This window comes from the organism of the source record quoted next, unplaced genomic scaffold (assembly GCF_019419815.1).
Source record: "Pyrus x bretschneideri cultivar Hongxiangsu unplaced genomic scaffold, Pyrus_bretschneideri_v1 Contig7, whole genome shotgun sequence".
NCBI lineage: Eukaryota > Viridiplantae > Streptophyta > Magnoliopsida > Rosales > Rosaceae > Pyrus > Pyrus x bretschneideri.
In genome coordinates this window covers 2824599-2847500 of record NW_025999809.1, presented here as the reverse complement: position 1 = coordinate 2847500, position 22902 = coordinate 2824599, and the positions used below count along the sequence as shown (strand labels likewise).

Sequence of the window (22902 nt, the reverse complement as noted above, 5' to 3'; positions counted from 1 at the left end):
TCAGTACTGACCAGCTATTTAAGTTTCTAACCTCCCCTCTCATTCTTCGCTCTCTATCTTCTCTTTTTTTTTTTTTTTTTGTAATTAATTAATTAAATAAAAAAATAAACAGCATTTTAAGAAAATTTTTGCTACAAGCACTAAATAATCTGAATTGAGTTAGACTATTACATTCTAATTCGAGAGACATTTTGGCATTTAAGATGTTGACTTTTATATATAAATTATCTCTTATTAATTCAGATTATTTAATGCTCATAATGTTTATTGAGATCTCTTTAATAGTTTCTTTTTATTTGCTAATGGTAAGCAGATTAAATTTTAAATTATATTTGCAAATCAAATTATATGTTATAAATGCTATGTTTGGATGAAGAAATTTAAGATCACTAAGGAATTTTAAAATGAAAAAAATGAATTGACGAGATTTTATTTTCTATAATTTATAAATTTTCTTGTTTGATTAGCCTAAAAGAAAAATGGAATTGAATACGAAATTTGTTATTTTTAATCTCTCAATCATATAAATTGGGAAATGACACATATTTACATAGAATTTAAATTTAGGAATTAGAGATCCAAAATTTCAAGTTTTTTCCACACGAAAATTCTAAATTCATATGTTTATGAATTCAAATAAAGAAATTTGTGCATATCAATTTACAAATTTTGACTTTTATCCAAATTCAAAGCTTATTTTCCTCATCAAATATAGTGAAATAGAAAGTAAACTCGTTAATCAACGCTTAAATAATAATTTAATTATTAACAATCATATTATTTAATTTAAAAATTTTAATCTTCTTAGTATTATCCTTTTGATTTCAAAAATCTATTTATTCATTTATTTTTGTCTGAATAGTAAGTAAGCGGTTTCCAGGAACAGGGAGAGGGAGGGTTAAAAAAGGAAAAGTAGCCATGTTGACTTGCCGGTGGAAATGGTGAGTTCTCAGGTGATGCGTGGGCATTGGTTCCGAGAAAGCGAGTCTGATTGGTGAGTGCGGAACACGCGGTTGGTGTGAGGAGAGGTTTTTGTGTTGGTCAAAATGTCCGAGCTGGTTTTTTTGGGTAAATACACACTTGAATGAGGATCCACTCCGGATTTTATTTTGGAATTCTGAGAATTTTTCAATTACATATGTTCATGAACTCTCTGTCTACTAAAATTAAAAAATTGTTATTGACATTTCAAAATTTTCATTATTTAAAGAAAAAATAGAATTATAACCCAAAAAAAATGCTAACAAGACTCTGTCAAAGCGGAACTCTTCCTGAACTCTCTGTCTACTCATATATTAATACTAATTTTCGTGCCAAAATTTTTAAACTGTGCTAAACCACAAACTCTCTTCATGATTTATGGAAAACTCACTCAGGCACAAGCCTTTGCAATTGTTGAAGAGGCTGCCTCCAACCCAATTGTCTCCCATGTTGTGAACCAGTAGAAGAATCTTTTGGGGTGAAAAGCAACTCAACCCAATTGCCCTTGCAATCGAGTGATGAGTAGAGATGATCTAATCTAATGGTCATATGATTTTAGATTTGGATGTTTTTCGGTAGACATAATATTGAGAGAAGACTTAAAAGATAGACGGTTCAAATTGTTAAAATACATTACAGAGTAAATCCATAAAAATATGTTTCTAAAATTAAGTAAGAAAGTGATGTCACGGATCCATACATACACACACATTGAAAATAGGATGAAGTTCTATATATGAAAGGGTGGTTAGCTAAATATGATAAGAAACAATAAAAATTTAAATGGATTATTTTTTTGGTGTGATGGGGACCAAAGTCCCTTTCACTATAAATGAAGAGCATTCTTTTCTTTTTTCAAACACGTGAAATTATTTTATTAAAGTTAGATTAAAAAGCTTCTATATTGATAGATAAAAAAATATAGAAAATATTGCCATACAAACGAAACTGGTGAAACCATTCATCAATGGTCAATTTTCTAACCCTAAAAAGGCAAACTTGCATATAACCAAGTCAATTTTATAAATGGAATAATTTTATTATTTTCTAATAATTTTTATTTATTTTCTATTGGCTCGCTCGTAAGCGAGGAAATCTAAAATCAGTGAGTAAGGCCCACAATAATCCAGCCAAATGGTTAAATAGTGCAAAGCTTATCATTTAGTATTCTAATATAATAGTATTCTTCTTCACTTTTAAGTGATAGTTTTTAGGTTTAATTTTTGCTGAATGCGAAGTTGAATCACATTATTATAGCAAGCTTATTGTAAAGCTTAACGTACTTCTAAACTTCCTTCATTTAGATTCTATCGTTTGTTTAATAATAATAATAAAAAAGAGAAGGAAAAAAAGTTGTGCAAAGCTGAAATACTTGACCTAAAATTCTAGAAGTTTGCAGTCAACTCACTACATCCTAAAACTAAAAAGATTTTTTTTTTATGAAAATCGATATATATATATATATATATATATATTTCACAAGAGCCAGGAATAGGCTAAGAAGTACAAGGAGTGGAGTTGTCCTTCTCAATTAAATCACTATTCAAAGAGAAAGTTTCTTCATCCCATGTACTATCTCCTCCAGAATGGAGGGCAAAACGTGCTAGCCTATGGGCTACGGAATTGACTTGGCGACGAATGTGGGACGAAAAAGATGAAAAGGGCAAATGGGGACACTGTGCCGATTAAAGCTTAGCAGCCATATAACCCTATGACTTGACTTAATAGATGCATAGGTCCAATGACATAAAATCTTAAGTTCTTCTGAGACGTAAGGACTTTATGGCTTGAATATACTGTTGTCATTTATGTGTTAATAATATATAACAATGTAGGAAATTTTTTTTTTTTACATAAGCGTTATATATTCATGCGAATTGTTACAATTATAATATATGTACCGTATAAGTTGTTCTTAATGTGAGGAGAGGTTTTTGTGTTGGTCAAAATGTTCGAGCTGGTTTTTCTGGGTCTATACACTTGAATGAGGATCATTTCCGATCCTTTTTAAGGATTTTGAGAATCTTTCAATCACGTTTGTTCATCGTATATCATACGGTTAGAAATGTCAAAACTAGAAAATTATTATTGACATTTCAAAAACTTCATTATTTAAAGAAAAAATAGAATTATAACCCCCAAAAAATGCTAACAAGACTCTGTTAAAGCGAAACTCTTCCTAAACTCGCTGTCACCTTATATTTTAATACTAATTTTTGTGCCAAAATTTTTACATTGTGCTAAACCACAAACTCTCTTCATGATTTATGGAAAACTCACTCAGGAACAAGCCCTTGCAATTGTTGAAGGGGCTGCCTCCAACCCAATTGCCTCCCATTTTGTGAACCGGTGGAGGAGTTTTTTGGGGTGAAGAGCAACTCAACCCAATTGCCCTTGCAATCAGGTGATGAGTAGAGATGATCTAATTTAACAGTCATATGATTTCAGATTTTGGTGTTTTTCGTTAAACATAATCTTGATGGAAGACTTAAAAGATAGACAGTTTGAATCGTTAAAATACATTACAGAGTAAATCCACAAAAATGTGTGTCTAAAATTAAGTAAAAAAATGGTGTCACATATTCATATATATATATATATGAGTTAAACTCTGTTTACTACCCTCATGTTTCGTGGTTTTCAACATTTGGTACATCAAGTTTTTTTCGTCCTAAAATGTTAATTTTGGGACAGTCTCATACATTCGTTTGTCAAACTGTTAAGTCTCCCGTTAAATGATGACCTGACGCCTATGTGGACAATGATTGGACGCCACGTGTCATTAAGGGGTCCACGTGGATTTTTTTTCCCTCTTTTCTTCTTCTTCTTCTTCCTCATCCCCTAATCCTCCCTTCTTCTCTACAACCCGCACCCTCCCCCAGCTTTTTTTTTTTTCCTCTCTTTCTTCTTCTTCTTCTTCTTCTTCTTCCTCCTTTCTTCCTCCCCTAACCCTCCCTTCCTTCTTCCCTGCAACCCGCACCCTCCCCCAGCTTCTTATTTTTTTATTTTCCTCTCTTCTCCTTCTTCTTCCTTTCTTCCTCCCCCAACCCTCCCTTCCTTCTTCCCTGCAACCCGCTCCCTCCCCCAACTTTTTTTTTTCCTCTCTTTCTTCTTTTTCTTCTTCCTCCTTTCTTCCTCCCCCAACCCTCCCTTCCTTCCTTCTTCCCTGCAACCTGCATCCTCCCCTAGCTTTTTTTTTTCCCTCTCTCTTCTTCTTCTTCTTCTTCTTCCCTTCTTCCTCCCCCAACCCTCCCTTCTTTCTTCCCTGCAAACCGCACCCTCCCCCAGCTTTTTTTATTTTTTATTCCTCTCTTTCTTCTTCTTCTTCCTCTTCTTCTTCTTCTTCTTTTCTTCCTCCCCCAACCCTCCCTTTCTTCTTCCCTGCAACCAGCACATTCCCCCAGCTTTTTTTTTTCCTCTCTCTCTTCTCCTTCCTCCGCCAACCTCCCTTCCTTCTTCCCTACAACCTGCACCCTCCCCCAACTTTTTGTTTTCCTCTCTCTTCTTCTTCTTCCTTTCTTCCTTCCCCAACCCTCCCTTCCTTCTTCCCTGCAACTTGTACCCTCCCCCAACCTTCCTTCACCACCAATCTCCCCCAACCTTCCCCCACCTTCCTTCTTCCCTTTGTAATTTCTTCCCCATCCCTTTCTCTCTCTAAAATCACTATAAGCCTAACCCATATGGATATTTCTCTTCCTACCACAATTTCTTCCTTATTCCCCTCTTTAAAATCCCTTTCTGCAACCTGCAACTTGCAATCTTCCATCTCCGCTGCGACAATGACAATGACCAGCCAGGGTTTTTCGGGTCCGAATCCACTGTGTACCGATTGGAGAAGGTTTTTCCAGTTTATGCATTGGGGATTTCGAAGAGTGGGGGATGTGGAAGAAATTATAGAGGGAAGAAGGAAGGTGGGGGAAGGTTGGGGAGACTGGTGGTGAAGGAAGGCTGGGGGGAGGGTGCGGATTGCAGGGAAGAAGGAATGGAGGGTTGGGGGAGGAAGAAAGGAAGAAGAAGAAGAGAGTGGGAAAAAAAAATCCACGTGGACCCCTTAATAACACGTGACGTCCAGTTATTGTCCACATGGGTGCCACATCATCATTTAACGGGAGACTTAACAGTTTGACTAACGGATGTATGAGACTGTCCCAAAATTAACACTTTAGGTATGACTCTGGGACGAAAAAAACTTGATGTACCAAATGTTGAAAACTACGAAACATGAAAATAGTAAACATAGTTTAACCCTATATATATATATATATATATATATATATATATATATATATATTGAAAATTGGATGAAGTTCTATGTATATGAAAGGGTGGTTAGCTAAATATGCTAAGAAACAATAAAAATTTAAATGGATCATTCTTTTTGGTGTGATGGGGACCAAAGTCCCTTTCACTAGTTTTCAAAATAAATAAATAAATAAAAGAGTCTCTTTCACTATAAATGAAGAGCTTCTAGATTAAAGAGATAAAAAAAAAATATAGAAAATATTGCCATACAAACGAAACTGGTGAAACCATTCATCAATGGTCAATTTTCTAACCCTAAAAAGGCAAACATGCATATAACCAAGTCAATTTTATAAATGGAATAATTTTATTATTTTCTAATAATTTTTATTTATTTTCTGTTGGCTAGCCCGTAAGTGAGGAAATCTAAAGCCAATAAGTAAGGCAATTTCCAACCGAATGAGGGTCAAATGACTTGTTTTAGCCCTATAGCCCTCTAAGAAATTAATATTTTAATGAACAGTACAATATCATATTTCTTACCATCTCCAACCGAGGGGCCAGAGGGCCATGAGCCAAACATAGCATTGTGACAAAAAACCATCTCCAACCGAGGGCCAGAGGGCCATGAGCCAAACATAGCAGTGTGACAAAAAACCATCTCCAACAGAGGGGGCCAAAAGGCCATAGGGCCAAACATAATTTATTATTTAAATTTAAAAACTACAACTACAACAAATTAAATGTAATATAATTAAATATTTAAAATAAATTGTGAAAACACTTATTTCGTCGTAGTAATTGACGCCACACTCATGTCTATTTGCGGTGGTTAATAGTTGTATGTTAAATTAATTTATTAATTTAAGTGTCAAATTACTAGTACAACTTAGTTTGAGATAGTCCCACATCAACCATGGGAGAGAATTGAGCAAGAAAACAGACCTATAAAAGGATCATCCCAACATTGAACTAATCATACCTTTCTCGGCCTATAAATATATATATATATTTTTTAATTTTGGCCCCAAAAAAAAAAAATCAAATCCAATAGTAATTGATGTCAGCTAACCGTTGCTAACTGGTGTTACGCTAATGTCAGCTAGCCGTTGGTTTCAAATTTATGGTCTGGCCCGGGGCTAGCTGGCTGGCCCATTTTATAGCCAGCCAGTTGGCCCTTTTCTTCTTTTTGGCCCGGTGGGGCCTACGAGCCCTTTGGACTGGCCCTCGGTTGAAGGCTGTTTTCGTGTCATTTCGAATTATTTTTGACCCTCTGGCTGGATCAGTTGGAGATGGCCTAAGATCCACAATAATCCAGCCAAATGGTTAAGTAGTGCAAAGCTGGTCATTTAGTACTCCGATCTAGTAATATTTCTCTTTATTTATAATTAAGAGGTTTTATCGAATGTGAAGTTGAATAATTTTATTATAACAAGTTTATTATAAGACTTAGCCTACTTTTTTATTTTTTATTTAAATATTATTGTTTGTTTAAAAATAATAATAATAATAAAGAAAAGGAAAAAAATGTAGTGCAAAGCTGAAATACCTGACCCAAAATTCTGGTAGAAGTTTGCAGGTCAACTCACTGCAGCCTAAAACTGAAAATTGAAAAGGGCAAATGGGACACTGTCTATTAAAGCATAGCAGCCACCTATAGATGCATAGGTCCAATGACATAAAATCTAAGTTTCTGAGACGCATGGACTTTATGGCCTGAATATACTGTTGTGTTTTATGTTCAATAATATGACATGGGTAATTTTTTTTCATACATAAACAGCGTCATATGTTAACATGAAATGTTACGATTATAGTATATGTACCATATAAGTTGTTTTTAATGTGACGAGTTTAAATACAACTAAGGCAAATGAAGTGGTTAATTTGTTTACGTGCAGCGAATCACACATCAAAATAAATTAGCATCAAATTAAACCAAATTGAACAAGAAAATTAACGTCATAAAACACCAAGGCCAAATTGATTAGATTAATATTTTCCTAAGTACAACACAAGGATCCTAATCAATCAATTAGTGGCAGCCCAATGGTGACATTGACGAACTTTTCAAGGATTAGAACAACTTCCATAACATTAACACCCATTATGTTTCTTTTTCATATGCATTCAACAAAAAAAATATATTAGTAAAAGTTGTATAAACAGTCTCAGTTATAGATTTCTATATCCATATATTGATTAAAAAAATGAAGTTGATATTAAAGGGGGGCCTAACTAAATAAGATCACCATTTTATTCTTGCTTAGAGCATTCTGAGACTCTATATGGAACTGTGGAAGCCTACTTTAGAGCTCAAACAAATTTTTGGGCCTCTAGAATAGAATCTCTTCCGATGGGATCCCGGGCACTATATAAGTCATAAGGTTATATATTTATTTATGTAGTAATTCGATTACACGATTATTTCATTTTTTGTGTTAGCTTTTCTTAAGTTACATTTTTTTCAACAAACGATATTATCTACACTAAAGGGGTAGAGAAGTGGACTAAGTCTCATAATGGGCTATTAATAAATGTGGTTTAAATTTGTATTTGACGAAAATTGAACCTAAGACCTCTTATGCTATTTTAATGTTTTTTTATAAACATTTCAACAATGTTAGATTTGCTTATAAGAATAGGGAAATAATATGTTGCAAAACATGCGTTATGGCCTAAAAATGTCACTACAAGCCCAATCATTTCTCAAAACCCAATTGTTGTCGAAGCGGAGCTTAAATCCATGCATAAAGTACGAAACAAGAATATGCCAATTTACGATCATGCCATGCTAATAGAATAATAATTTATTAGATGTCAAACCCATACAATCACGCATATCTACCATGCCAAGCTATATTATGATATTAATACATTAATATTATAGTTCAAGTCACACAAAGCATGCGACACGCTTAAATGAGCTCAAGCCACTTAACAGGGCTTGCTGAGCTGTTCGTAGTGTGTATGATTACATAGATTCATTGGCCTATGTGGAATTAGAATTGTGGATGACTTTTGGGTTGCCTGAGAGCACTAAAAGTCCAAGCATATGATTTTGGCTTCACATGAGAATGTTTAGAGTTAACAGCTTTCCTTTTCAAGCTCACATAGGAAAAAGATGAGAGAAAGCAGGAAGGAGCGTTACCAAAGATAGAGTCATGCAGTGGGACTTAGTCCAGTAAAAGTGTTGTGGGGCTTAGTTCGGGAAAGGAGAAATTTTGGGCAGTGTGCTCAAACAAGCTTCACAGAGTTTCTAGCCTCTACAACATTATACCAAAAGAGAAACATGTAGCTGCAGCCATGGAAAGACGAAAAGAAGACTCATCTAATTTGGAAGAGGAGAAAGGACCAAGAGATCCCTTAGTTGAAGCCTACAAAAGTCTTTGCTTCTATAAATACAAGGCATCAGTACCTTATAAAGGGGAAGACACACAAACACACAAGGGGAAGAAGAACGACAAAGGCAAGAATGCACCACGCAGAGCAAACTTAATCTAAGTGTAGGAAGCCCTAGTTTCTAAAGGATAAGTTTTTCTTTCATCCTGAGTCTTTCAATAAGTCTCCTTAACCCCTGCAAAACCATTAAAAACTCTAGATTAGCTACTTCAATACCATACAGCCAAGAACAACCTCTCTCTTATGCCAAAGTAGTGGGCTTTTAGCTTTCACACCATACATCATTCGTGTAAGTCATAACTTATTGTGGTACTAAGTCGTTTTCAATGTTTGTTAGTTTAACAAATACTCCTCAAAGCTGTTGCAATCAATGAGAGAAACATTCTATCAGCGCCTAGGGAATCCACCATCAATGCTTAGGGAAACGCTCTGTCAACTCCTAGAGAAACATTCCATCAGTGCCAAGGGAAAGGTCCTATCAGCATTGGAAGCACTTCAGTGCCTAAGCACTCAACATAATACCAAACCAAGCATCCAAAAATTGCTTGTAAGAAGAACAAAGCATTCCCTAGGACTTGTTTTTCCTCTGGGATGCTTTGAGCCTAGTCATCACTAACTCAAAAACGGGGGACATGAAGGTTTTGGCTTGTTTCTTTACAATATAAGCCCTTAGGAAAACTAATGAAAATGACATGAAAACTTTGAGTTTTAACGATAAGGACAAATTAAAGGGTAAAATGAATAGTACTAGGTGTTGAGGAAAAATTGTACACAATATGTAAACAAATAATTCACTCGACACAATTTCACCCTCATTCATTTTTTGAAGAGGGGTTTATTAATTTGAGTTCGACCCATTCTAGGCTACACGCCTATTAATTACAACCTTTCTTTTGGGAAAGGAATACCCTTTGATTCTAATATGAATAAATTGTAACTTTGGGGATTTAGGTGTTTATTTGATTTTGTGACTGCATCTAGGTAGAGCCTTAGATTGCCTACGTACCCTCGTTGAGGGATCAAGTCACTCGTAGTTCCTTAGTATTTGTTACTTGTTTAGATTTGATGCCTTGTGCAGTTTTAGCTCGTGCAGATGAGGATTTTGAACCATTAGAGCTTTTGATGCCTTGTGCAATTTTAGCTCTTGCAGGTAGCGATTGATGCCTTGTGCAGTTTTAGCTCGTGCGGGCGAGGACAAGTCATTGGAGTGATTTATACCTTGTGCAGTTTTAGCTTGTGCGAGCAAGGACTTAAGTCATTAGAGCGATTTTGCCATGTGTAGTTTTAACTCATGCGGGCGTACGTGCGGGCAAGGACTTTAAGCCGTTGAAGCGATTGATGCCTTGTGCAGTTTTAGCTCGTGCAGGCGAGGATTTAAACCATTGGAGCGATTGATGCCTTCTGCAGTTTTAGCTTGTGCGGGCGAGGACTTTAAGCCATTGGAGCGTTTAACGTAGCTTCGTGATATTTGAGCTCGTGCGGGCGAGGACTTTAAGCCGTTGGAGCGTTTAACGTAGCTTCGCGAGGACTTTAAGCCGTTAAAGTGTTTAACGTAGCTTCATGATTTTTGAGCTCGTGCGGGTGAGGACTTTAAGCCGTTGGAGCGTTTAACGTAGCTTTGCAAGGACTTTAAGCCGTTGGAGCATTTAATGTAGCTTCAGTGATTTTTGAGCTCGTGCGGGCGAGGACTTTAAGCCATTTGAGCGTTTAACGTAACTTCGTGATTTTTGAGACTCGTTGCGGTTTTGTACCATTTGATATTTGATACGGCTTCATGCCATTTGAGATTTTCTTTCGGCTTCGTGCCATTTGGGATTTGATACAGCTTCGTGCCATTTGAAACTTGACGTGACTTCGTGCCACTTGAATTTGGAGGGCGGCTTTGTGCCATTTGAGATTTTTCTTCGACTTCGTGCCATTTGATATTTAATTTTTCATTTGACATTTGTCGTGGCTTCGCGCCATTTAAGTCTTGTTATGGCTTTGTGCTTTTTGATACTTGATATGGCTTCATGCCATTTGAGATTTTGTCACAGAGTACCATCGATCTTTGTGTTACAAGATGGTTAGCATCACGATATTTGAAGTGATGCGTGTCTACCAACTTGATGCCGACATTATCTTTATAAGAGCAATTCCATTCCTAAAGACTTTGCGCTAGCACCCAGCGCATTTATCCACTCAGTGAACAGTGATAGACTCCAATGAACAGTAATAGACCAAGAGCATCTCCATTCCTAAAAAAAAATAGCCTAGTCAATTTTATTAAAATATTATTATTATTTATTATAAAATAATAATTGTATTATAAAAAAAAAAAAGAAGATAAAGTCATCTTTCCACTAACCCTCTATACTCTTCCTATAATGCCCAACCGGTTCTCTCCCTCTCTCTCTTTATTTTCTCTCCCTCTCTCTGTTTTGTAGCTCACTCCCGTGAGCTCTTCTTCTCATTCCTCTTCAAAACCTTCAACAAATCAAACACAAAATATTATTTTTGTAATCCCTGGAGCTCAAGAAACCCAACCATGGCCTTGCATGTGGCATCGGTGCATGGTGCAAGATCCCACCATTGAAGCCGAGAGCTTGAGCTACTCAATCTCTAACCCAGGTGATGTTTCTATCATTGTATCGTGTTCTTGAGCTTTAAATCCTGTTATGTTGCAATTTTTGTGGTTAATTTGAGGGCTTAATTCCCTGCATGTGATTCCGACAAAGGAAAACGGACAACTCCGACGAGTTCAAGGTCCAATCTCGGTGAAATCTCTTGCATTTCACCTGGGTAAGTTATCAATCCTATTCTTATGGTTTCTAACATATAAATCGTGTTGGAAACCTTTGTGTTGATGCAAACTTGCTGTCAATGCATTTTTTTTTTCAGATTTTCCGTCGAACTCGGGCCATCATTTTCAGGCTATTTGCCTTCTCCCTCTGTCGCTCCATCCATCGCAGACATCACCATGGCATCATATGAGCCTGTCCCAAGGTCTGTCAATTTTGGGTTGGCCTGGAGACTAGCTTGGGCTGGGTGCCAGGCAATCCTGTGGGCTGGAGAGACTTCCATAGGTGCCGGGCCATTTTTTTGGCTGTGTGCCGGCCTATCCCACCCCCGGTGGAAGTGCTCTAATGTTGATATTGTCTTTATATTTCTTTTCGTCTTGGAATGCACCATCCTCTCGCCATTTAATACTTGGTCAGAATTCAAATTCATGGGGTTACTCACATACAGAGCCCATATAAATTTAGATGGGGAGCTATGACTTCGTGCCACTTGAATTTGGAGATTTTTCCCCCCCCGCGAAATGGGTTCAGAGATTTTTCCCCCTTTTTCTTGGCTCTTATACCAGTGGTCTTCCTCCAGAAATAATTCCGATATTCTGGGCTTCCACGGATTTCGTATATTTCGAACTTCTATTTGGATTGGGTAACTGTTGATTTCCAAGTGAGGATGGGTAAGGTTTGTTAGAGCTCAGATCGTTTTCAAATTTCTTCAATTTACCGTCATTTCCCCCCTTAAATCATAAAGGCTTCCTCTTGTGCAGGTCATAAACTCTTTCATTTTTCTACTGCATTGTTCTCTTGCTCTTACTACCCGGCTTGTGATTCTTTTGTGGAGCAAAAATTCAAAGCAAAAAGGAGGAGAAAATAACCAGCAGGTCACTCCATTTTCGTTTTTTTAATGTTCTGGGTTTGATTTGGAGTGGGTTGAAACTCTGAACTGTAACGAACTTATCAATTATTTCGTGCAGGTGTCTCGGGCAATGACATCTCTTCGATTTGGTTTGTTGCTGTGTCCTTCAGGTAATGAACTTGATTGGGTTGACAAAACAAAAACCCTTCTTTTTTGTAATGGTAGATGATAAGCCTAATTTGATGTTGGTAACTTATGTAGTCTAAATTTATATAACTTTTCCTTTATCATCAGTAGCTTTCAGTACCATTTTGACTTGGTTTTTGACATGGTCGTTGGACAAACCATTTTGCATTACCGAATTTATTGAAGACAATTGTTGATTCATGGCTCCAAAGGTGAGAATTACACCCTGAAATTTGTAGTGACGTACTCATAGTATCTGTCGTATTTTGAATGGGTTTTAATGTTTCAGTGTGTAATAATCGCTCTCTGGCATTTCTGTTGCATTGAGAATTATTTGGCTGGTCTTGATAGTGGGCATTTGGACACCCTTTTTGTGCTCCCATCCATGTGTTGTCTTTGATACGTGCCATCTTTTCTCATTAACACTTGTACAAAGTGATGCTTTTCCCAAAATCTTTTGTAATTTTGATTTGTCTTCTAGTTCTTTGGGTGTTAATACAAAGGTTGCCATGTGAACGAGTTTCCCAATTAATTTGGGAAGTTTGATAGTAAGCTTTTCCTTCTTTGTAAACTTGGGACAGCTTTGAACTCTTTCAAATCCAACTTCACGTGGCAGAGAAGCAAATCCCCTTTAGCTGTTTATTTAGAGATTGGCAAGTTTCCTTTCTTTCCCTTTGTTTTGTAGCATCTGTCAGTCTTACTTCAATGCTTTTGGTCAATATTTTTGACCCATACTTTAACTTTCTTCTTTGGTAAAGTCCCATGCTTTGACTTTGGTCCATCTTTGAAATATGCAAACATCATCCCAATATATTTTGCTGGAACTTTATGAAGGGAGACATCATCTTTTCCAATTTCTCCTTTTCCTTGGACTCTTATCCCAAGTCAGTTTTCATAGGATTTTATGCAAAAGCCTTCTCCTCGTCTTGTACTCGTGAGTAGCAAAGAAAACAGAACAATTTCTTTCCTTTTGAGTTGCATTTTGTTATATGTTGATCCCTTGTTGTTTTTCTTCATAGAGACCAAGCATGGGTCGGTTTAAGGGGAACAAAAGTTGCATTTGACTTCTTTTCCTTTGTTCATTTGTCCATAAGTGCACCTATTTTCTCATTGGACCGTAAAGAATGACCTTGCATATAAGACTTGACTTTCTATATCTGCTTCCTTGGCTTGATTTTTGACCGATAGCAATTGGAATGATCCTTTGTTGTCTTTCAAGTCTCCTTAACTTTGCCCAACATGATAACCATAAGAATGGCATTCATGTTACCTAGAAGACTCGCCGTCAATGTTGAGAGTCGAATGAAACTTTGCTCTTTCTTTATCCAAAACCTTTGCTTGCCGTAACACCAATTGCTCCTTTCCTTCTTGGCACGGACGGCAAGCATAGGTTACTTAGACTTGACTGGAACTTCACGGGATGGTCTAGGCCACCCCGAAGAAATTCATGGGAATGACGGCAGTGGCGAGGAGCGAAACTCTTGTGTACTTTTGCTCTCTTCAGATTTAGGCAGAAAGAAAACATGTGGCTGCTTTTCTTTGGATCGCTTTGTGTTGTTGTTGCAGGTATAGAAGAGTAGTCGGGCTACCATTTAAGAAACCCTCCTTGCACAGAAACCTTTTATGGTGGCTTGTTGGCAATTTTCTTGATGATTACAGGTTCAAGGTAGTTGATTATGCCCCATTTTTTCACTTTTGTCTGCAACACAACATTAAACAAGAGAGATAAATAAATTAACAGAACTTGTTTCATACCTGGTGATGAATGTTCTTCTTTGGATCTTGATTCGAAAGCACGAATGGTTGAACTCCTTGTTCACTTTTCTAGCAGCACTTCATTGTTTTTGATATTTTCTCTCAAAGTTTTTCTTATTTTCTGCAGAGTATCCCCTCTCTTTTTCTGTCTCCTTCTTGCTGCAGCTGATGCCTATTCATAGGCACCCTGGGAAGGCTCTAGAGTTTTTTACGTGGGGGAGATGGAGGCCATGTTTTCTACCACTTTCTTTTAACCTCTTCCACATTCTTTTGTTGCAGAAAAGTGGGGAGCCCCCGTCTTGCACGTTTCTTTCTTTTGTTGCAGAAATGTGGGGAGCCCCCTTGTCTTGCACGTTTCTTCCTTTTGTAGGAAGGGATTCACATCCTGTTTACTTTTATTATTATATTTATTTTTTAAAATTTATTTATGGATGTTTGACTTGTATGTAAAGCCCATCCTCGTCTTTTGGGCTAAATTACATTTTTGTTTTGCCTTGTAGTTTGACCCAATTTGTATGGACTCAATATTTTTTTTATATGTTATATATTTTTAAATGTGATTTTTCGTTAAAATGAACAATACCGGAAGCTTTTCGTTAAAGTTCTTTACAATCTTTGACACGAAAACTCCCCAACATGATGTCCCACAAGGGCATTTTTGATATTTTACTGTTTAGGTGAGGAGCATTAAACATGGGCAAAACCGTCAAAACACAATTGAATGAACAATATTTTTAGCGCTCATAATACAATTTGGGCATTTTAGTATAAATGGTCTTTGAGATTGACATAACTCCTTACTTTGGTCCTTGATATTTAAAATCGATAAAAATGGCCATTGTGTTTTTCCACCATCAATCATTCTGGTCATTCTGTGAAAAAATCTTTGTTAAATAAAGACCAAAACGACAAAAATACCCCCAATTTACTAAACAATATGCCAAAATGATTTGACAAAATTTTTGTTATTTTTTCCTTATTGAACGAAGGTTTTTCATTAAATAACTAAAATGATTGACAATGTACAAACTAAAGGGCCAGTTCTATTGATTTTAAATCTCAGAGACCAAAGTAAGGAGTTATGACAATCTTAAGAACCATTCAAGGTAAAAAAAAAAGGTACAATTTTTAATAAAGGATATCTAACCATGAGTGACATGCCACTTGCACCACGATGTAGTGATATTTTTATTTGCATGTAAGTTATCTCAAGTTCAAAATCGATCCCATTGTACAGAGCGCGTGCCCTGCACTGAAAAGGCTCCTCAAAGTGTATAGCTTAGCTTTCCATAGGACTCATGAAACCCCTACTAACATAACATTTGAAGTATACAAAATGTCTTCCAAGGCAAAGCTCATACTTTATAATTGCTGCTGCACGTTAACATAAAAGCATGCAGCACAATCTATTTACATCTTATATACCCAAAATCATAACGTTCCACGAAGCTAGACTGCCGATCAACGACTATATTTACCGTAGCCTAACGAAGGATCAAAGCCGAAAAGCCAGAGACAAACGATAGTATTTTCTGGCCCTAAGGGTGACTTCCCCTCATCCTCAAAGAAATTGATCCGATTCAACTGTTCTTTATCTAATCTATGTTATTCAGATGATATGTTAGCTTCTTCAAGACGCCTGGAAAGCCCTCCACTAGATGGCCTGAAATTTTCAAACTGGAACTTGTCATTAGATGAAACAAGAGAGAATATGTCGGGTTGTGTGTGAATCAAGTAACAGGCGCTTACAGTCCACAAAGAACTTTGATGCTGTCATAGAAAAACCACTGCAAGGTAACAACAGGGCCGACAAGTGTAATTCGCACAGGAAGACTTCGAGTAAATAGATTAACAAGGCCAATGTTCTTCACAGCCTGAAGATAAGATATAAAACCAATGCATTAATTGATGCCTTAACCTTGAAATGCAAAAAAAAGAACCAATGAAAAGCTTAATTTGAAGGGCTACCTGCATCACATTGGCAGCCTTTTTATTGTAAAGAGTGGAAACAATGTTATCTGCGGGGTTGGAGACCACAGTACCAACAGCTCCTGCTGCATAGGCCGCTAAACATGTCACACCAAGCTGTTGGGCTCTTGAACAATCCTCTTTTCTCCTTTGCATAATGTTGCGATAAATCAGATCCACTGAGTGCTCAAACGTCGTGAACATTATCACCGTGACTGAAGAAAATGAATACAACAGGAAATTTAATAAAAATAGTTACTGCAATGTGACATTGCATAATCTCTAGTCACTACTGAATGCTTGATCACAATAAATAAGAAAAGATAGTAACTTTGTCATGCTAAATGCCAGAAAGAAAGCTAGCCGATTGCTTGGGTCAGGCTGACATAAGCCAACAGGCTACGATTTAGTCTCGAAGGTTTAATGTAATATTTCCTGTCAGAATAGATTTAAGACTATTTTCTTGTTTAAAATTTTCAATAAAACTTCTCAACCAAAAGCATTACTGGAGAAGTAGAACGGCTTTGTCAGAAATCATGTATAGGACTGTGTACATAAAAATTTGAACGATAACTAGCAGACGCAGACAGCCAAAAGAAGTTTATTTCTACTTGAAAACAACCACACTAGCAACAACGCAGCTCTTGTAATGACATATAGCCGACTACCATCATGATTTCATACTGCTATTTAACAGAAATCATGTATGCTATTCTGTACTGAATACTAATATATTATTTAAAAGGGAATTGTTATTGGCACTCGAAAAATCTCTTTCTACACTCCAGACTTTCTATATTTGGAAAGAAAAATACACTCGTGAGGAGTGTAGAATGAGATTTTTGGAGCGCCAATAACACTTCCCATTTAAAATTGCAAGATGGCATGAACTTCAAAACTGCATTAGCTGCCCATTATACTGGATAAATCAGGACAACACACACCCTTGAAATTTCTACTGTGACAAACCCTCCAAAAAGTATATTTTTAATTCAAAAGCAGGAATCCCACTAAACAAGCAAATGAAACTTTTACAATGCAGAGATAGAGATATTACATGGAAGATTTCGACCCCAAAGTGGTAAAATTCCTCTGTAAAAGCTGCAGTGTAGATAAGCTGATAAGGATAACTGAGAAACTATGAGAAGGAAAAGGACTAGTTTTTGGTAACTTACCCAGATATCCCTTCCGTTGAGTATAGCTTTGGAAACCCATCAACTAAGCCCTTTGCAAAGTAGGGCTGTGTTTGAACTCGGACTTTGACGGCTTCAAAAGGACAGAGAGCCACATCAGCAAATACTTGAGCAGATGCACTGCTGAGGAAGAAGATGGTACTCTTGTTTTGATCTATCAATGCATCCGAGTAAAGCTTCTTAAAGTATTCGTAGAGACCAAATCTGCAGCCACCCTGAAAACCATATCCAAAAAGCTTTCCAGACCAACCTCTCCAAAGAGAAGAAGGGCCTTGTTCTTTCCAAAGAGTGGAAAACCCTGTACCCATCCTGTTATATTTAATTGGATTTACCTGAATTGGACAAGTTAAATTATCAGCATCCGTTTTAGAGAATAATAATGTTCTCGACTGTCAAAAGAGTAACGAATTTAAAGACAAATAAAAATAAGGGAGATCAATCCTTGAAACATTAATTTGCATCCCCCAGAAATGGAAATGGAAACTGAAATGAATATATGGTAACCAATGGAACCACATGAAATTTCACTACTGGAAAGAACAGAGATGTACATCTGGTAAGTCACTTGAAGATACAAGCTAAAGCACCAGAAGAATTATGTGCAAGGGAAGCGATGTAGTTGGTTATACTGACCTGAGACCCATGCCATTCAATGTATTAAATTTGTCAAGAAAAACCATCAGCACCAAGATCAATTTGCGAGGTTTTGGTCAAGGAGAAACATACCAACATACCTACATACCAACCGCACATAACCCCTATTCCTTATTTGGGAACTTCTATTCTTTAGAGAAGGAACAACTTTTTCTATAAGGGCAAGGACTAGCCTACTATGTTTAAACTCACCAAATGAAAACTTCAAACTTGGTATCTTATTATCCCACAGTTTCCTGATTTCTCATGCCAAATCCTTGCACATTATATTAATTCATCTCTAACAACAACTAAAATCATCAGTAAGTAAACAAAGGATACAGCCACCTCTGCAGCCAGTCTATTTACTAATAAAAATTGGTAAGACATACAGTGGCACTCAACTGTACTAATCGGTAACATAAACACGCAAATGCAAAACTATAAAATCAGATTTGAGGGAACACGAAAAACCAGTATCGAACTATTGCAAAGTAAACTAAGCATGGATCTTTTATTCAAAAGTAAAACTTGAATGATCACAGTGACGAACATGAAAACAACTACAATTCCCTATAAAACAAATCCATGAAACACAATACTCGAAAATAGCTCGAAATATTGTCACACAGAGCTGAAGATTAACTGTTTAATTGCTTAAGATTCTTCAGCTTCCAAGAACAAAAACACCAATGCCAGACAATACAAAGCAACAAAAACCCACCAAACATTTTGTCACCAAAAGGCAAAGTTCTCAACTTCAACACACAAAACATCCAAGAAAATTGGAGAGGAAGCTAAAAAGGTTGATTAAAAACAAAACGCAGAAAAAATAATGGAAAACTGACCTGCATATTAACTTTCAAGACATCGAGAGGCGTGATTGCGAGATGGGTAGCGCCAGCACTGAGCATTCCCCCAACAGTGCAGAGCCCATAATATGCAGGTGAAAATTCCTCACACAACCTTCCTTCAACCCCTGCCATGATCTCGACAATCTCAACACTCTCTCACTTCCAATCTCACATCCCTTAAGTTCCAACCCCAAGAGGAGCAAAACCCATCTGATAGATTCTTGGGTTGGAGGGCCGGAGCTCCGCCAAATGTCGAACAGCGGCGGTGCAAACAGATGCAGGGAAAATGAAGAGAGAGAGAGAGAGAGAGAGAGAGAAGAGGAGCTTACTTGGTAGTAGTTGCAAACTCGCTACAAACTAGCTTTAGGGCGGTTGGGGGAATAAAAAAAAGGGTAAAAGGAGGTTCCAGGATCACGTGGCAGCGGGGATTTGTGCAAAAAATTTCGATGCCATGGACGACTTCTCTAGCTACGTATACGTCCACGTTTACGATCCAAATACATGGCTTTGCCATTCTCAACTAAACCAAACTGTATTGCTCTTTATGCGTGGGCCATAAGCTGGCCGTGAACGTATTCAATTTGAGTTTAGTTGTTGGACTTTTTAGAGTGACTATTCGTGACTATTCTTTTATGCATAGTAGAGAGAAATTTCGGCATCATGGTTTATAACTAGAACAATTCTCGTATCAAGTGAATTTAGTGTAAAGTCTAATGAAATTGAAAAGTAAGAGGCCCTTCCTTGGCCATGACGGTTTAACTAGAAATTTTGACACTGCTCTTATCTTGCTAGATCTGTTGCCGTTTCGTTTTTGTTGGATTCTAGCAACAGTGGATTTTACATAAACGGTATCATCTCAGATAGAGAGGACCCGACCCGTGGAGATGAGTTGACAGTGGACTTCGTTCTTGTATTAGTTATGTTTTGTACGTGCCGTGTCTAGCGGGTAATGTCTCGCCTGGCGAGTGATGTGGTCTCGCTTGTTAGTGATAATTTTTGTGGTCTCGTTTGCTAGTGACAACATTGTGTGTGCCTTGATATAGGTTCGCAGCGTATGTTGTATTTGTGGTGAATTTATACCGGGGCACTTGTGTTGGTACAAAGGTGCTTACTTATGGTAGCGGCTAGTAGTTTACTTTTATGCATATTTGTGCAAATTATCTCTAGACCAATGCATTGGTCATGGAAATATTTATTCATACGTCAACCTTTATATTTGTGTACTAATGTGTTAATGAAAGAGGCCCATTTTTTGTGAAAGGGCCCACATTTAAGGAATTTTTTTTTAGCTCGGTAAAGAGACTACGCAAAATAAGTCACGAAATGAAGCGAAATATTAAGATGAGGCTAAGCCAACTTGACCTTGTCGTATTTGTGTGTTTGAATAGCAAAAAGAAAAACTTTTTCACATGATGTTGGGTGAGCATTTCTCAACGCACAGAAAATATGTGTTGAGTTCGAATTTCTTATCCAATAGATCCAAAAAAACATTTCTTCACATGCTAGTTACATGACTATTCATTGATTATGTGATCATCTCCTCCTCATATGTTGGTCACATGACCAAAATGGCGGGATTACATGTGGGTTGCAGTGCATGGAGTTCTTTGTCGCAGCCAATTTTGAACAATGCATAGCTTTAATTAGGGTTTTACCGCAACTTACTATCGGATTCTGGAAAGTTTTTATTCAAGTAAAATACCAAACAAGCATCATCTTCATCCATGTCCGATTGAGCCAATTATCTCAGTCTATCCAACTCTAAACCACATCGCTTCTTGTTTATGTGTCAATTCCTTTTGTTCTACATGTGTTAGTAACACATAGAGGAAATAAAAAATAAAACATGAATTTAAGATTTAAATAAATTCAATAGACATTTTAGAGTCTCGTACACCATCTAGTAAAAGGTATCAAATCCTTGATTACCAGGTGACAAAGTGAACATTTCTGAGTCATTTCGTGCACGCAAAGATGTCATTGTAGTATGCAAGAACTTTTTGTTCGTTTCCATGTTAGGGTTATCAGACCATAAAACAAATTTGGAAGAATTTATCTACAATGTTATTTGGGCTTAGCCCAATGGGCTTAACATTATATCTTCTAATTTACAAAGGAAGGTCCAAGTTTTATCTCAGGCCTGCATCATAACCCTATAATTCGACAGATTTGAATAGAAAGGAACAGAATCAAGATCAGTCACAAGGCGCTAGTTTGCTAGTTTCCAAGTTTCAAGTTTTCTACCAAAATCAACGGTTCTTAATTATTTGCTAATTACACAAATGATATATTGAGAAGTATAGATTTCCCTTCGTTCTCTCCATTCAATTAGGTAGCTAGCTGTAAGGCATTGATAAATGGTGATAGATGTCAAATTCAACGTACTTGTTTGGAAGAGAAATTTCGTAAATGATAAATTTGTTGGAACTGGTTTGAATTTGAGTTTTGACGATTATTTGTTTGAGATTCCTCCTGCTATTGTGGGACGTCTAGTTCAAGAAGATATTATGGGGGTATTTTATTTAGACTCGTGCTTGTTATTGTTTATGGTCTTTCTTGGGCTGTAACTTGTCTATTGAAATATTTTATTTTATTTTATTTTATTAACAAGATCACTTTTGTTCACTTTGATATTTATTAACCATCTATGATGCTAAGATAAAGATTTATAGTTAAAATAATATAGAGAATTAGTAATCACATATTTACATGTTCAATTTATTAAAGAAAATTTATGATGTGAAGGGTGACTTACATGACAAGCAAAAGCTTATAGAATCTCTTTTTTTTTTTTCTTTTTTTTTCAACAAACGATATACCTAGACTAAGGGGTGAGGAACTGGACTTAGTCTCATTATATGCTAGTAATAATATAATTCAAATTCATCTTCCAAATTCACCTTTCAAATTAAATAATTGAAACCCACAAGTACCATATCGCATGGAATTACTTGACCCACACAAAGCTGGCTTTCAAATTGTTGGTAACTTTGACATGCCAACCATGGAATAGACCCTATACTTGTTGGCTTCAATTATGCAAATCCCTAACTTGTTGAATTGATGCCCCCAACCATTGATATAATTGTAAATAATACTAACCAAATACAAATAAAAAAATCAACCCAATTAAAAAAATAAAAAATAAAAGAAAAAAAGCTCATTTCTTACAAATTACGAGTCATTATAATGACTTGCAAATTATAGTCTCATTCGTGCACAAATCACTTACAAAAACACACACAAAAAAGAAAAGAATATATGCACTTGCTAAACTGTAATTTGTAGCACAAATTATAGTCTCATTCGTGCACAAATCACTTATAAAAACACACACAAAAAAGAAAAGAATATATGCACTTGCTAAACTATAATTTGTAGCCATTTAGTACTGCAGTATAATGGTATACCTCTTCACTTGTAAGTGAGAGGTCTTAAGTTCAATTCTCGCCAAAGGTGAATTGGAACCTCATTATTGCTAGCCCATTATGTGACTTAGCCCACTTCCACAACCTTTTAGTATAGATAATATCGTTTGTTAAAAAAAAAAAAAAAACTGTAGTTTGTATAACCAATGCTAATTTTGGTCAAGCCTGTCTCTGGGAATTTGGGGCCCTAGGCAAGCATTTGAAGTGGGGCATTAGAGCTATCTGACCCGCATCCTTTGTACATTGATATCTATAAAAAGTATTCGCTAAACACATGAAATGTCTATTTCTACATCAATATCAAATAAATTAACGTAAAAAAAAAAAGAAAAAAAAGGAAGTGTTATTGGGCACTTCAAAAATCTCATTTTACACTCCTCACAAGTGTATTTTTCTTTCTAAAGATAGAAAGTTTGGAGTGTAGAATGAGAATTTTGAAGTGTCAATAACAATTCCCAAAAAAAAAAAGAGAAAGATATACAAACATTACTTAAATATTATACATCTCGCCTTTTTAAATGCAAATGTGCTAATTTTGAGTACATAATCTAAGTTTTCAACCAATTCTTTCAATTGATAAAATAGCTAACACATCCAATCTTTCTTGTAACATAGTTGATCGAAGCTAAG

The 22902-nt window shown here is 36.4% G+C and overlaps 2 protein-coding genes across 10 annotated transcripts; one reads left to right on the top strand and one right to left on the bottom strand.

The window, feature by feature from the left end:
* The first annotated feature begins 11268 nt into the window (after positions 1-11268).
* Positions 11269-14751, top strand: LOC108865995. Of its 9 annotated transcripts, none has more exons than XR_007254248.1 (6): positions 11269-11406; positions 11506-12076; positions 12167-12280; positions 12374-12425; positions 12550-12653; positions 14008-14751. XR_007254248.1 is itself a non-coding variant. In XM_048573626.1 (5 exons), the coding sequence occupies exons 2-5, from the start codon at positions 12073-12075 to the stop codon at positions 14644-14646; spliced, it is 498 nt and encodes a 165-aa protein (XP_048429583.1). In that variant the 5' UTR covers positions 11269-11406; positions 11506-12072; the 3' UTR covers positions 14647-14751. The 9 variants fall into 9 exon arrangements, 1 of the variants encoding a protein (XP_048429583.1); XR_007254247.1 differs by having other exon boundaries at positions 12374-12653; positions 14008-14107; positions 14324-14751; XR_007254249.1 differs by lacking the exon at positions 12550-12653.
* Positions 14752-15492: 741 nt separating this feature from the next.
* LOC103932877 (mitochondrial phosphate carrier protein 1, mitochondrial) lies at positions 15493-19318 on the bottom strand. Its single transcript, XM_009342523.3, has 6 exons — positions 18839-19318; positions 17340-17689; positions 17222-17265; positions 16165-16379; positions 15946-16070; positions 15493-15859 (listed from the first exon to the last, which is right to left on the bottom strand). Exons 1-6 carry the CDS (start codon positions 18974-18976, stop codon positions 15802-15804), a joined length of 930 nt encoding a protein of 309 aa, XP_009340798.2. The 5' UTR covers positions 18977-19318; the 3' UTR covers positions 15493-15801.
* Between the last annotated feature and the right edge of the window lie 3584 nt (positions 19319-22902).